This window comes from Penicillium macrosclerotiorum (genome assembly GCF_028827735.1).
Source record: "Penicillium macrosclerotiorum strain IBT 26536 chromosome Unknown utg000001l_segment0_segment0, whole genome shotgun sequence".
Lineage (NCBI taxonomy): Eukaryota > Fungi > Ascomycota > Eurotiomycetes > Eurotiales > Aspergillaceae > Penicillium > Penicillium macrosclerotiorum.
In genome coordinates, this window is record NW_026643081.1 from 3,395,731 (window position 1) to 3,410,982 (window position 15,252).

General features: G+C 44.0%; 4 protein-coding genes across 4 annotated transcripts; 2 read left to right on the top strand and 2 right to left on the bottom strand.

Annotated features, from left to right (window-relative positions):
- Positions 1 to 24: 24 nt before the first annotated feature.
- Positions 25 to 314, bottom strand: N7462_001153 (uncharacterized protein; the record flags this gene model as incomplete). The annotated part of the gene is made up of 2 exons (XM_057072879.1): positions 25 to 196; positions 253 to 314. 2 exons carry the CDS (start codon positions 312 to 314, stop codon positions 25 to 27), a joined length of 234 nt encoding a protein of 77 aa, XP_056939409.1.
- Positions 315 to 4,274: 3,960 nt separating this feature from the next.
- Positions 4,275 to 6,071, top strand: N7462_001154 (sugar porter family MFS transporter; the record flags this gene model as incomplete). The annotated part of the gene is made up of 2 exons (XM_057072880.1): positions 4,275 to 4,369; positions 4,550 to 6,071. The coding sequence occupies 2 exons, from the start codon at positions 4,275 to 4,277 to the stop codon at positions 6,069 to 6,071; spliced, it is 1,617 nt and encodes a 538-aa protein (XP_056939410.1).
- Positions 6,072 to 6,810: 739 nt separating this feature from the next.
- Positions 6,811 to 8,169, bottom strand: N7462_001155 (uncharacterized protein; the record flags this gene model as incomplete). Its single annotated transcript, XM_057072881.1, has 1 exon — positions 6,811 to 8,169. One exon carries the CDS (start codon positions 8,167 to 8,169, stop codon positions 6,811 to 6,813), a length of 1,359 nt encoding a protein of 452 aa, XP_056939411.1.
- A 2,896-nt stretch (positions 8,170 to 11,065) lies between these two features.
- On the top strand, positions 11,066 to 12,583 carry N7462_001156 (Acid phosphatase; the record flags this gene model as incomplete). Its single annotated transcript, XM_057072882.1, has 3 exons — positions 11,066 to 11,248; positions 11,321 to 11,382; positions 11,434 to 12,583. The coding sequence occupies 3 exons, from the start codon at positions 11,066 to 11,068 to the stop codon at positions 12,581 to 12,583; spliced, it is 1,395 nt and encodes a 464-aa protein (XP_056939412.1).
- Between the last annotated feature and the right edge of the window lie 2,669 nt (positions 12,584 to 15,252).

Here is a 15,252-nt window from a genome sequence, read left to right on the forward strand (position 1 = left end):
TATCAACGTAAACGATGGTCAGGATCAGGTTTTCATTGATGACCCATCGTACACAACAACAGGGACTTGTTTTCCGAACACAGAAGTGTAGGATACTACGGTGAAGAGCTTCTCTTCGGCGGCCTGGCTCAAGTGGAGTGTGAATGTCAGCTTCTGTGGAAGGTACCCATTTATGGCCGCTAGAAACTTGCCAATCCTATTCTCTGCTAGTATTGACTCATATGGATAAGATGGTAGGATAATGCGTCATACTGAGGGGCTTGCTGCTCTTGATAGTCGTGCTGCTCCGTATGCGGAAGTGGCAGGTTATCCATGTTGCCGAGCTCGAATCGATTTGGCTCGGTAGTGGTATCCATTTATGATTGATATTATGAAGAAGGAATGACGTGTGTCGCTCATAACTCGATTGTCAGAGGCCAAGTCAATAGAAGAATCGGAGGTAAATGCAGTAGGTTCTCTGGCATGGAGTTGGCCCTGAAATTGTAAGTGGGAGTAGCTCTGATGGGTATGGGATGTTGGGGGTTGGTTGGAGGAACAAATGAGTGCCGGAAATATAGATAAACCCTCTATTTTGGTCTCGCCCAGAACGACATAATGAGGGACGAAGATTTGGTTGCTGTTGCTTCCTGGGAGCTTGGATGTCATACTTGGAGCCCAAGCTTCCGAACAGAGGATGGGGTGGCATTCCTGGTTAGTAGAAATACTACATGAATAAGCAAAATCAGAAAATTTTGCTCTATGGATAAATTGATGCTTTCTCTGATGGCTTAGTAAGACATTATAGCGTTATACGGCGAGCTATATCTCTACTATGAATATGTGTAAGTTTCATGCTTCAACATAACCAATTACCAATCGCAACCAATAGTAGTAAAATTATTAAAGTATCGATTCTATACTTTGTGAGTGACTTGAAGTTATTACATTCCTGGACAAGTCGCAGAATTGGGATAATAGAAAAATAAGTAATGATGACAATAACATGTGATCTCAAAATGGTTATCGCGTGGAAGGACCACAAAAGGCCGCAGGCTTTTCATTTTTCCTGCTTTATGGCGTATTGGGATCGAGTGATTATGAATAATCTTTAGATAATTAATATCGGAAATCACAATACTTGTTGAAAGGAGCCCCTGGGAACCAGCATATTGTTGTCAGGCATTATATATAACGCTTGTGCGAAACTGCACAACGGGACAGCAATAATTCAAAGTCAGCATCTTCAAGAGACTATTTGATTATAAGCGTGACTAGGGAGAAGCATTTATCAACGATGGTATTACTTTCTTTATCGATAAGACTCGAAATGGATTTAAAAATTAAGGTTAAGTATATTAATATTAAATAATCAATATTACCAAAAGATCGTAATATTGCAAACTAATGTAGAGATTGTGTACGAGAAAGGCAGACGAGGTAGTTGTTACAGACCCCACCCCTAGGGTGCTAAATATGGACACGCCTGAACCGTTCGACAACAAGGCGGTCAGGTAAGATTCTGCCAGGACTATATGGAGAGGCTTAGGCTATAACACCTAAGGCCACGTGACGTCCGGTCCGTTCGAACGGAACGGACCTATCCGCTTGACAGGAAAGGTCCTGTCAAGAAGAACGGAAGAGTTGGATATATAAGGACGCTTATTCACCTATATGTATTTAGCTCTTTGCGTTAATTTATATATTGTTACTTGTAGATACACTTGAGACCTACCAATCGACTATCGTTAGTGACTTGGATACTTTTCACAGTACAATATAAGGATACACCTACAACTAGGAGGAACACTTAGTAGTTATCTGATAACTACTTCGTTGACTGACTAGGCGCCCTTCAGCTGCATACGTCTTTGGACTACTCTATAGATCCGAACCCTTGTAAGGCCAGAGTAGGCAACGGTACGATTGCGAGATAGATTGTCGCAGCTTACGAGAGAAGTACGTTACAATAACGCACATTTTACATTAACCAGTCAGCAGCGCGTAACAGTAGTCTGGCAACGGGAAACTTGAGAACATCTGCGTTTACAGGGGTTCTTGTCCATTCATTATTAAGGACTTCACATACTGAGAGAAGTTTCATTAGAAAGTCAAAATTGAAGTGGAAAATCCACCATCCTGCTGAGTAGTACCTATTATATACTGGTGGTATGCCAAACTGTAGTCTCATACAGCCGCACTCGTCAGCGGCACCATGGTGGCTGTATTGAGCGCCCCCTTGGCGCCTTATTTGTGAAAAAGTTCGATCAAGACAGCCTACGGCAGAGCATCCGATCTGCCAAGCCAGTTGGGCGCGATGGGTAAATCTGTTATTTTGAATCGGTGAATGTATGGTGTGATTAGTGTCATCCGGAGGACACAGACCCCGTTTGTGGTTACTAAATGGCTTGGTGGCTGAGTAACGTGGCTCTTACGCCAACCTATATCTTGTAGATCCGCTACTTATTTGATGGGCGTACTGTGCTACTAGTCTCAAAAGTAGAAAGATGAAAATGACTGTTTACGCAGAAACCAAAATTAAGAGAAAAATATTCAAACCATTGCACCGCGAGTTAGTTGATTTTACCGGGGACTACAATGTATATCCAGTACTAATGGGTGTCAGGCTCTCAATTTTCTTTTTACTTCATCCTTGGATAATTAAATCGAAGGTTTCACTCACCGATCTACGGCATTCAACCAAGACTGAGTCCACCAGAAAATATGGAGCAAAATACCTAGCACGAGATCTTGGATAAGGATGAGGATAGACTTGGGACCACTTTGCTGGGATAGTGAGGCGATGAAATCGAGACCTATACCCCCAGGACAGCTCATGATGTACGAGATGGGGAGCGAAGCCCATCAAAACCAGAATAATTAAATTCGACACCTGGAACCTCTCAACTCCTAAAGTCCGACGACCGATTTGGAAATACTGCACTGATTGAGCGGCGCGATGAAACCATGTGGCGTGCCAGCCGACCCTCGAAGTTGCATACACTAGTGCACCCTTGGGCCACACAGGGCTCCCAAGGTCGTCAAAGCCCGCCAAGGGGCTGACGAGGCATTGGCGCCACTGGCTCATTGGCTTCGGGTGACGGTTACCAAAACTTTAGCTTCTTAGCGCCGAGCGTCGGGTCCTTGTTTCTCAAGGGGGGTTTTCTCACAAGAAGAAAATAGCTTAGGTGTAAAGTTCCCTTGAAGGAAATCACCAGTGAACTCCAAAGGGGAGCAGAGAGAAAGCAGATTGGGAAAAGAAAAAGAGCCGTTGGGGAATACTAAAAATGGAAAATAAACCCTGTGGTTTAGAATGTGATTTTGTAATTTTGTGGGGTTTAAGGGGCCCTTCAAACCTTCAAACCCTTCTAACCCGTTTAACCTTTACTCATTAGTGTGGAGGCCTCCCTTAGGTTCCCCCGGTTGACCCTTTTTTCAGGATGTGCTTAGACACATGGTACCCCCGCATCTCCGCAAACGTAGTGGATCCGATCCCTGAGTCTCTCGTATTGCGACGGTACGCTGTCCCGTTTGTTGCCACTCACTGCCTGACTCGTCGGGGAGGGGTGAGGTCAACGTGGATTGGCGTGATTTTGAACCCAGCCAGGAGGTCATGCCCCAAGTGAAACCAGTAACTTGCTAGGAAGCTGGGGGGTCCCTTGCCACTAACCTACAGCTGCTTGCTCGAAGGATGACTACATTGGTTATTCCCGCCGTCGGGCTCGCAGCATGGAGCATGGGGATCCTTTGTTTGGGGTTCGGATCATGAATTAATCAATCATAATACTGGTAATTTAATCAATACAAAGATCCCCACCTTTCAATAGCCCCTGTTCATGGACGGTAGCATTCTCTTCCTCGCCCTCCCATGGATAATCCATTCCTAGGTAAGCCTAAGTGGTTTCTGGACACATGAAGACATACATCGTCCGTGAGCCGGTTTGTTCGGATTCGTTACTTGGTCTATTATTTGGCCAGTGTGTCTCGCTGCCAATTCGGGCAAGTCCTTTTAATTGTCCGTCTTGTGGGGTTGGTTCGGATTATCAGGATGATTGGGTCTGTTGGGAGTCATGAAAGTCTTCGAATCGGGAGATTATCGTCTGATTCGCTGTTTGAGAACTCATCGCGAATGGAAATCTCAGCTGACAGCTGCCGTGGTTGCTGTATATAATGCGTCAGACTTCCTCACCTATTCTTCTTTCTTTCCCTCTCCCCACGGCTTCTTGGCTCTCACCTGCTTGCTAACTGAGCCCCTTCTCCACCCTTAACCCCCCCCCCCCCCACCTCTCCAGTCCATCATGGGCTACGTGATCGGAAACATTTATGTCATCACCACGGTGGCCGTCATTGGCGGTGCCCTGTTTGGTTTTGACATTGCGTCTATGTCTGCCATGTATGTCCTCTCTATACTCCCGCACCTCGACCCATCCTCCCAATTTTTTCTCCTATTATCCTCTTCCCCGCCTCATGTTGCATCCTATACTGTTTAGCGTGGGCGAAATCCCAGGACCGTATCAAATTAGCCAAAACGCTTTGCAGAGCGATTGTTGACTCTTTATCTTCATCAACTCAGTCTTGGAACTCAGCAGTACAAATGCTTCTTCAACCAGACCGGCCACGGCGATGATGGATCGTGTGGTGGCCCGACATCTTCCACCCAGGGTGGTATCTCCGCCGCCATGCCCGGTGGCTCTTTCGTGGGCGCGCTCATCTCCGGTATTCTTACTGACTGGTTAGGTCGCCGTCTCGCGATCCAGACCGGCTCCGTGATCTGGTGCATTGGTAGCGCTATTGTCTGCTCGTCATTCAGCATTGGACAACTGGTTGTCGGTCGGTTCATCAATGGCCTGTCCGTCGGAATTCTGAGTGCGCAGGTCCCCGTCTATGTCGCAGAGCTTGCACAACCGAGTAAACGTGGCCAGGTTGTTGGTGCTCAGCAGTGGGCCATCACTTGGGGTATCTTGATTATGTTCTATATCTCATATGGCAGTAGCTTCTTGGCGGGCCCTGCTGCCTGGCGTCTTCCCTGGGGTCTTCAAATGATCCCCGCGGTGTTCCTGTTCGGAATGGTCTTCTTGCTCCCTGAAAGCCCGCGTTGGCTTGCAAAACATGACCGCTGGGAGGAGGCCCATGAGGTGTTGGCCCTCGTCCATTCTAAGGGCGATAAAAATGCACCGTTTGTGCAAACCGAACTGCAAGAGATTCGTGAGATGGTGGAGTTCGAGCGCGCAAATTCCGATGCCTCTTATCTGGATCTTTTCAAAGGCAACATGATTTACAGAACTCATATCGGCATGTTCACCCAAATCTGGTCTCAACTCACCGGAATGAACGTCATGATGCTCTACATCACCTATGTCTTTGGTATGGCTGGCCTCTCAGGCAATGCCAACCTGGTTGCTTCGTCTATTCAATATGTTATCAATGTCGTGATGACGATTTTTGCCCTCCTTTTCATCGACCGCTGGGGACGTCGCACGCCGCTCTTAGTTGGATCTACCCTAATGATGACATTTATGTTTGCGAATGGTGGCATCATGGCCTCCTATGGTAAGCCGGCTCCGCCAGGGGGTCTGAATCACACACCTGAGCAATCCTGGGATTTGAGTGATGCTCCTTCGGCCGCAAAAGGCGTTATTGCCTGTACCTATCTTTTTGTGGCTAGTTTTGCACCAACATGGGGTCCTGTTAGCTGGATCTACCCTCCCGAGCTGTACCCCCTTCGTCTGCGCGGTAAGGCTGTGGCTGTTTCAACTGCCTCTAACTGGATCTTCAACTTCGCTTTGTCATACTTTGTGCCACCTGCCTTTGAGAACATCAAATGGAAGACCTACTTGGTCTTTGGTGTGTTCTGCTTTGCCATGACAGTACACGTTTTCTTTGCTTTCCCCGAAACAGCCGGCAAGACTCTGGAAGATGTTGAGACCATGTTTAATACGCCCGGCATGAAGCCATGGAAAACCACTGTGCAATTCCAACATGTACGAAAATTGGAAACTGGAACACTTCAATCTGAGAAACTTGCAGACCTCCAGGCTGAGTCTGGTACCCGAACGAGCGAGAAAGAGACCGCGACGGCGGCCCAAGTGGAGTAGTGCTAATGGGTCGCATTACTTTGCAGCGGGGATGAAATATTGATATAAGGCGAGAATTTGATCGTGCTCCTAGCTGTCACATCTGTGAACATTCCAATTTGAGATACAACAATCATTATGGAAAGTCTTATGAGATACTTTCATCAGCAAAGGTCCGCATCTGAAATCTCATATTCTTGGGGGGTTTTCGATATATTGATCTTAGGAATACAATTAATGAAGTTGGATACAATGAAAGTCCATTTTATTTCCTGACTCACCCCCTAGTTATGGGCCATTGTATGCTTTTTGTCAAAGTCACGTATCGCTGCTAAGCTAATCATTCCATGAGATTGCGGCTAGTGTAGCAGAATAGCCCCCAGAAGGACCACCTCGGAATTTTTAGAGACTTAACATCACAGAACTCACGAAACTGAAGAATTATGATCTAGTTTGCCGAAAACACCGTTTGGACCAGTCGAGTGCGAGTGAACCTTAACAATGAACTTCCTGGTCGTTTGGTTTGATATCCAACTATCTCCCCAAGTTCAATGTGGGCCTCGATAATGAGGAGCTTTAAGTATATAGCCTGATGCATCTTGAAACAGTTAAAACAATGAAGAGTGCTTGCATAATCGATGCTCGTGATTCTTTGTCAAATAGAATCGACTCTTATCAAATATTATCAAATCCACGCACTTGGCTTGTCAAGGTGAAAAGGTTTACATTTCAAATACTCGCAAGACCAGCATACATAATCTTAATTCCTTTGTTTTGTCGGCATCAAGAAACCCCCACCGGAAAGTCTTTTTGTCGTCCCCTGCAGCCAGCGATTATCGGCTATGCTGGAGTTATAGTACAGATTATATCCTGAGCTATGGACATTGCTTAGGGTGGTGTCTGTATTTGAAAAGTTTGTCAATTCCGTATGTCCAGTCAAAGTCCAGGAAGAGGTAGCGTCGAGGGAAACAGAAAAGGAGACAGTTCCATAGCCAGAGTATGCCCTACCAATCCAAGAGGAATGATTTGACAGGTTCCAGCTAATTGAACTTCCATTATAAGCAACTATATCCCCTTCGAGGTCTGATTCCGAAATAGTGATGGTAACTTCAGCTGGAGCAGTGGAATCCGCAAAGTAGCTGAAATCCTGCGTCACCTGTGAATAGTTCGCGATAACAAGGATCCCAGAGGTGGTGTTAATTTGAGTGCGAGTGAGAGCTGCACTTGCAATCACATTTCCAAACCATAGTCCTGCTCCATCATTTGGAAGGACACCGATACGGGAATTGGTGAAGTTGATCTGAGAACCAGATTCCCTAGTTCCAGATGAGAAAATGACAGCGCCAGCAAGGAGCCCTGCAGTCAAATCTGACTCATGTATGTTGATTTGTGCACCATCGAGGAAAGCAATTGGTGCCTTTTGAGCAAAGCCAATAATGTTTTTCGCATAAACTGTTCCTTGGCCATAGAAGATAGCACTGCCGATTCCTGCCGTATGTGCAATAGAATCAAAGACGTATACATAACCTTTCGGACTGTCTCCGGCGAAAGAGGAGGATCGGTAGGCTCCGGAGTAGTGCTGAAGATTCTTCCCTACCACAGTGCCATAGCCGGCCGCATAAAGTCCATGGGACACGGGTCCAGAACTATATAGAGAGGAATCCGAGATATATGCATATGAGCCATTCCCATAGACATATACATTCGCAGCTCCATTGTGAACTGTAACATTAATGTTTTCAAGATATGTAACTGACATATTGGCCACGTTAACTGCAGCGTTGAGCCCATAAAAGCTTGACTGGTATAAGTCGCTTGAATAGCCATGTTTGATGATTGTTGAATCAGAAATATTCACAGAGGAATATTCTGTAATCACAACCACGCTGGTGTCATTTGAAGAAACAGACAAAGTCTTCTGAGATATACTAACGTCTGTGTTGTTGTAAACATAAGGCCCCGTGATGGCATATGATTGATAGGATAAAGGAGAATAATCCCAGTCTGTTTTGAGGGCATTGTCTGATGCATCTCCTAGAAGGTCGGCAAAGTCACTGGAATCAAGAATTGTGATCGAAGCAGCGGCAAGTATAGCAAAGGAAAGAAAGAGGCTGAGCATGATTTAAGGCTTGGGCCTTTTTAGGATTTGGGCCTGGATTATTGTTGGTCAAATGAATTGCATTTGTCGACAAGGCCAAGTAGAGTAGAAATGATGCTGTGAGGCCTTATTTAAGTTTTCTCAAATTACCGGGACAGAAATTGTCCACATTGTTACGTGACAAATTATAGTTGATCTCGGTATGGCTTCTAATTTATTTGTTGAGGGCTGAGTCCATACTAGAACAGCTTTGAATACTTGTGTACTCCGGTCTCTACCATAATAGTAAGCACACACGCACACACTATTGTGGGGCCGATTAGGACATAATTACAAAATTTAGTTAAAGGAGATCAATGATTCGAGTTAATTGTACTCAAAAACACTTTAAAATAGGACGATTCGAAACTCTGCATTCAGTGAGGAATTTTGGCTCAGTATCGCCTAGGCAAGCAGGACAAGTCCACATCTTGCGGGCAACAGAATAGATGTGGTAGAATGTTTCATGCGGCAGATGTTAAACAACATTGGAACTCCCGATAAAGAGTTAAAGACAGTCTCATTCATTCTGCTATCTATTTCGGCTCCACATTTTGACTGTTCAGTCCTTCTATCTCACCCTAGAGGCCCGCTAAAATCCTAAAGTATCAAAAGGATAATTTTTTTTTGAATATGTGCATACCTTATGTGGAGTTTATAATTGTTACACAAAGTCATATTTTTAAATATCTTGGGAGTTTAGATAATTACCTGATTTGTTCATTTTTGTTGATTGCAAAAATGAGGGACGTGAGAAATAATTTAAGTGGGGCCGAAGGCTCTCTTTATCACTACAATAAAGTTGATCTTGTCTTCTATGTGTGGCCCTCATACAGGCCGTTCAACAGAGATTAAAGCTCTTATTGGTAAGATGAATTAGATATACTAGCATAATATGTCAATAATTATTGAACCGGGAAGCTCGCGGCCGAATCTGACTAGGTACAAAAGACCTGATCGAATTAACGAGTTACCACTAAAACACTACACACTACCCAACTAAGCAGGCTATTCGAATAGAGGGCCTAACTATTCAGCTAGCTAGGAGCGGTCTTGTAGCTTGTCAGCTTCACTCTAGCCGGTTTAGGGTATCTTTGATACAAGTAGCGTTAACATTCGTAAGTTGGATAAGCTGGTGGTTGGTTGTAGACCTCGGCACGACCCTCGCGAGGGTCGGGTCTAAACCTCATGAGGGTCACCCGACCCGCGACCCTCGCCTACCCTCAGCGACCCTCATTTTCATAAATTCTAGACGCCTTTCCTAATTAGGAAGTATAACTCTGCTTAGTTATCTAAATAATACATAATTTATTCATAGTTATTTAGGGCTGTTTGCTTAGTTTGACTACCCGCAGGTCACCCGCCGAGGGTCACCCGCAGGTTGTGCCGAGGCCTAGTTGGTGGTTGTATATTAGAAAGTCGTTGTTTCGCTTAACCTTATAATCGAATTTAGCGCAGTAGTTAAGTCGATTCAATAAGCTTTCCCTTCTTGCTATTAGCACTATATAAGTATATAATTCATATTTTGAGCCGAACCTCGAAGAGATTTAATTATTAAGCAATTTATATACTTAATATTTGGGTGCTACTCGCAGGTTAGTGGCCTATTAGTTAGGTAAGGAGAAATAAATAGAATATTCAATCGTTATAGAATCAAAGAAGAATAGTAAAGATAGATTTTTCTAATAATTGAATCTTAAGGAGGTTTAATTCGAAAGGAAGGGGATTCTCTTTCTTTAACCTAAATATCGTTATTCTGCTGCTTACCGAATAACCGTAAAGGAATCCGATTCTAACTTTTTCTTCTTCGTAAATAAATATAGTTATATATAAAATTCGTTCCTGAAATAAGCCAGTCAACTGGAATAACATCAAACATAGTTATTCTATAACAGTAGGCGATAGTATAGTTACAAGGTAGATCGTCGGAGCTATCGAGAGAGTGTCTCGGCTCTTAGCCTCTAATAGAGGAGGTCGTAGGAACAGCGGAGAATTTTATAGACAGTTGATTAAGAGTTGCGCTCTTTCTCTCTATTCCCTTTATCTTTAGCCCGCTGTTAACTTGCTTTGGCTTGCTTCCGTCTCTTCTGTTTTCATAAAGAGCTTCGAGTACCCTCGAGAGCTCTTATTAGCTATTTAATGTATACTGAGGACCAAGAGAGACCTCCCGAAGTCTCTTACGCGTGAGCTACTTGAGCACACCTCACACCACACTATTTACACAGAGATAACGTGACACGTGGGACCCGGTAAGGGCACAGCCGGGTACATTATTTTGTTATCCGTCGGGTTCGGAAGGACGCCCTATGAGCCAATCATAACATAGAGAAATGGAATTAGCTCTGGAGTTGCTCTAAAATTCGGAAGTAAAATCACTAAGCCCGCGCCTTTTTTTGCTGAGTGCAACGTTGGAGCCTTCCATATAATTTTGAGGCAACAATTCTGAACACGTGTAGTACAGTTGATTGTTCTCTAAATACCGATTTGCTCAATGCGGACGCACCAACAAGTTTTAGAACTGTTTTCTGAGGGGGGAGTTCTCTTGGCGACCGGACCCGAGGTAAATCGTAGCCAATCAAGATTGCTGTGACTGAACCGTGCTTGATTGTCAATCATCGGTACTGCCGAGATATAATAATTTACCCTTCCGAAAAGGCTTGTTCTGGTCTCTGGCCAAGACTCGGCTACTAAGCGATGTACTCAACCTGGCTATTGTCTTGTTTGCCCTCAACCCTCAACATGAATAAGAGTCGGGGCGGTCGCAGTTCATTTTTTGATTGTAAGAGTGATTATACCAACGAGAAGCGCATCTTTATAACCTGCATCATACGCCGTACGCTGGAGTTCAAATAAAGTGCGACTATTGACGCTCGCTAGCATGATGACCGTAGCGGTCCTGTTGTCAATGGCTGCTATGGCTCACGCTCTAGTAGCGACCACCTCCGAGCCAGCACTCAACCAGATTAAGGCCGCGATGGCGACAACTTTACCTGAATCTCCCGTTTCAAATGTCAGAGGCATCTCTTTTGATCGGTTCTACCAGGTTTGGTTGGAGAATACGGTATGTGAGATTTCTAATTGAAAATTACGAGTTGCATATTAAGAGGGATAATATTTTAATCGCGGGCAATAGGCGTACTCTGATTCTGCAGCTGATACCAACATGCAATGGCTTGCGTCCCAGGGAATCTTGCTGTAGGTTGAAATATCATGCCGAGTTTGCAGAACCAAGGTTGACCTAAGAAGGACCAACTACCATGGCGTTACTCACCCATCAGAGCCAAATTACTGTGCTGCAGGGGGTGGTGATACCTTCGGTATGGATTGGGACAACTTTGTCCAGATCCCCGCAAACATATCTACTGTCCCAGATCTCTTAGATACCAAAGGTATCTCATGGGCCGAATACCAAGAGCATATGCCGTACCCCGGTTTTCAAGGCTTTAACTACTCCAACCAAGAGACATTCAAGGACGACTATGTGCGTAGGCATAACCCTCTGGTTCTCTTTAATTCCGTGGTCCGGAATGACACACGTGCTCGGCAAATAAAAAATTTTACCAACTTTGAAGAAGACCTTGCAAACAAAAAGCTTCCCCAGTGGGCCTTTTTCACTCCAAACACAACAAATGATGCCCATGATACAAATATTACCTTCGGTGCCAAGTGGGAGCGCCATTGGATGTCAACCTTGATTAAAAACGAGTACTTTATGAACAACACCCTTATCCTTCTTACCTTTGACGAAGATATGTACGGCGGTGAAAACGGATCTACGTTCGATCAGGGTAATCGAGTTTATAGCATATTGCTTGGTGGGGCTATCCCGGATGACTTGAAAGGCACTAAGGACGATACTTTCTACACACACTACTCGAGCATTGCATCTGTATCTGCCAATTGGGGTCTTCCATCACTAGGACGCTGGGATTGCGGGGCTAATATTTTCGAGATCGTGGCAAACAAGACCGGCTATATCAACTATGACGTTGATCTGACCAATTTATATTTGAACGATACCTATGATGGCCCATTGACTACTGGACTGCTGGATAAGTACCTAGGAGTTTCTTCTTCACTGAAGAAAACGGCAACCTCCTTATGGACCTGGCCTATTCCCAACACTGACGCCAAGTGTTCTGCTGGACATGGCGTACTGGAAGTGGTAAAGAAGACCTATAGTGGCATGAGTGCGACCTACAATTACACATCTCCCTACCCTTGGGATGAAGCCAGCGGTTATAACACAAATGTGACTGCTAGCCGCAAATCATCCAATAGAACTAGCTCCTCCACCAGCTCGACCTCCGCCGACTCTAGTACCAGCACTGGTACTAGACCAAGCCTAGGTGCTGCTTTTGGAAGTCTGGTGGTTCTCTTTGTTTTACTGCGATAAAGAATCAAGAATGGAACTACGCGGCAATCTAGTGAAAAGAGGAAATTTTATATACAAGTGAAGTAAAGTATCCTATTGTTAGAGAATAACTACTTGTACAGGGTAGAAAGCCTGTCGACTAGGTAGGAAGATAAACGTCAAGTAAGGAAGGCAAAATACTGTTTCTTGCTATCATAGATCTCTCTATAATCCTTAATATATGTATAGGCTTCAATACCTTCCTATATAACTAAAGCAAAGGCGATAAATTATATTATAATATACGGTCTGACGTGGCCTATATATAATAGAGGTAAGTAAAGGCTATAGGGGAGAGGGGTTTACGAATCCCTAATAGAAGGGCACCGAACCCTTAGGGCCTTGTAGGTCATGTATCTATATTAGGGAGAGGTAGGGTTGTTATAACGAAGCCTGACCGGCAAGGTGTCGAACTAACACCTAAGGTATAGAGTTAGGAATAGCCTCATATCGTAGTTTACAATAACTATCTAACAGTGACTTATTAAATAATCAAATACAATATAGTATGATACACGACATCGTGAGATAAGAAGAGAGAGTATCGAGGTAAATCTGATTTCGAGACAGCCTATACAGTGGATATAACAAACACCTTGGTTTCTGTTCTTCAAGATAACTATTCACTCTGCCTTCTAATTACTCTAGCCCTCTACACGAGAGTTCGTTAGTCGATAAGGACGTCTTGAAAAACTATTGCGAGGGCGCTAGACCTTCAAACCTCGTTACGATATCTAATAGCCCTAAGAGGGTTTTGCGTTTTATTAAACACTAGGATTTTAGGGACCTAGAAGGAGAAATAATAGCTGTGATTAATATCTTAAAGCTTCTTACTATAAGGGTCCTCTTTAGTCGTACAACGACTTTATATACTAAATTAGGTATAGATACCTAGGCCCTATAGCGGAGTAACGGTCTTAGTGTTATATAATATTACAATATAAGGCTATTCCTAACTCTATACCTTAGGTGTTAGTTCGACACCTTATCGGTCAGGCTTCGTTATAACAACCCTACTTCTCCCTAATATAGATATATAACCTACAAGGCCCTAAGGGTTCGGTGCCCTTCCATTAGGGATTCGTAAACCCCTCTCCCCTATAGCCTTTACTTACCTCTATTATATATAGGTCGCGTCAGACCGTATGTTATAGTATAATCTATCGCCTTTACCTTGGTTATATGGGAAGGTACTAGAGCCTATACATAAATTAAGGATTATAGAGAGGTCTATAATAGCAAGAAACAGTGTTTTGCTTTCCTTACTTAACATTTATCTTCCTACCTAGTCGACAGGCTTTCTACCCTGTATAAGTAGTTATTCCCTCACAGTTAGGTAAATCTAAATTATTAGGTAGCTCATCGATAGGTTCTAGCTAAGTGTATCGAAATTTTGTATATCTATAGAGTTTCTACGAAGTACTTACGAGGAATATAGTATTAGTAAGTAATCCGGGACTTGAAAAGACTATACTTATTTAATTATCTAGGAGATCTTGATTTCGATTAGCAACTTTCACTTGATAATTTACTTCGTCAAAGAATAGAAAGCCTCGATATTTAAGCTGCCTACACTTCTGCGAAGGATATATTTAAGTAACTTGCTCGTATTATAATATTAGTAAGTCCGACGCTAAACCTCCCTAACAAAAGAGCTTCCTCCGGTCTTTCTAAGTTATACAATATAGTAAGAGATAAGGGATACCTTGTCGTTTTTTTATTATTTTTGCGGCTATCATGATCTTAGACATCACGATAGAAGCTATGTACGGAATCTTAAGTAGGTACCTCCACCATTGACCCACATCCCTAGAATCTTTTTTGAGGCCAGGTGCGCCTTCAAAGCAACACTATTAGTAGGCCATCAGAACGGTACCTTGTCAAGGCGCTTGGGCGTCGCGCGATCGTCGTACTAACTTATTTAGTTAGAAACTCGTGCGATATGATTAGAGGAAGAGCAGAACCTGAAACAATCACCACAGACGGGTATAAGGCCGAGTTAGGCCTAGTGGCGAGCATCCCTAGTCTGGCTGGTTCACATGTGACCGCATAGAAATTAAGCGATCATCTCAGCATGGACTACACACCGGACGGATATTTTTCTTGCTATTACTCCAAAAGAAGTGCAGGCCAGCTGAGGTCTGGGCGGTAGCACGGTGGCCATTGACCGAAAGTGCTCTTCATGAATTCACGAGCGTGCGACAGTGCGCCGTCACCAATTTCTTTCAGGGATTGTGTGAAAGGAGGGGAGGGGGAACGAGACTACTGTATAGACGCTCGTGATGGAATCACGCATGACCAATTTCGGTCCTCGATGTTGCCATTCTTGCAATATATAGTTACCTACCGCATTCGAAAGTTCCAGAAAGTTCCCTTTTCCAGCGACCAGCATAAGGACGCATCCCCGTCACCAATTTAGATGCGTGGAGCTACGATTCTCGCCTTAGGCATCGGTAAAAGGCAGGAAACATGTTCGCAAGGCAACTTTCAGCCATCTTTAATTTCGTACGCATACACTGTGCCGTAAGAAGACACTAATCACATCTAAAGTGGCCGTAGCAGCGACAGCGTCGTGAGTGTTCTGGCGAAAATTGCAAAATAAATATTCAATTACGTCAACGGTGAGAATGAAGACAAGATGATCTGCGAAC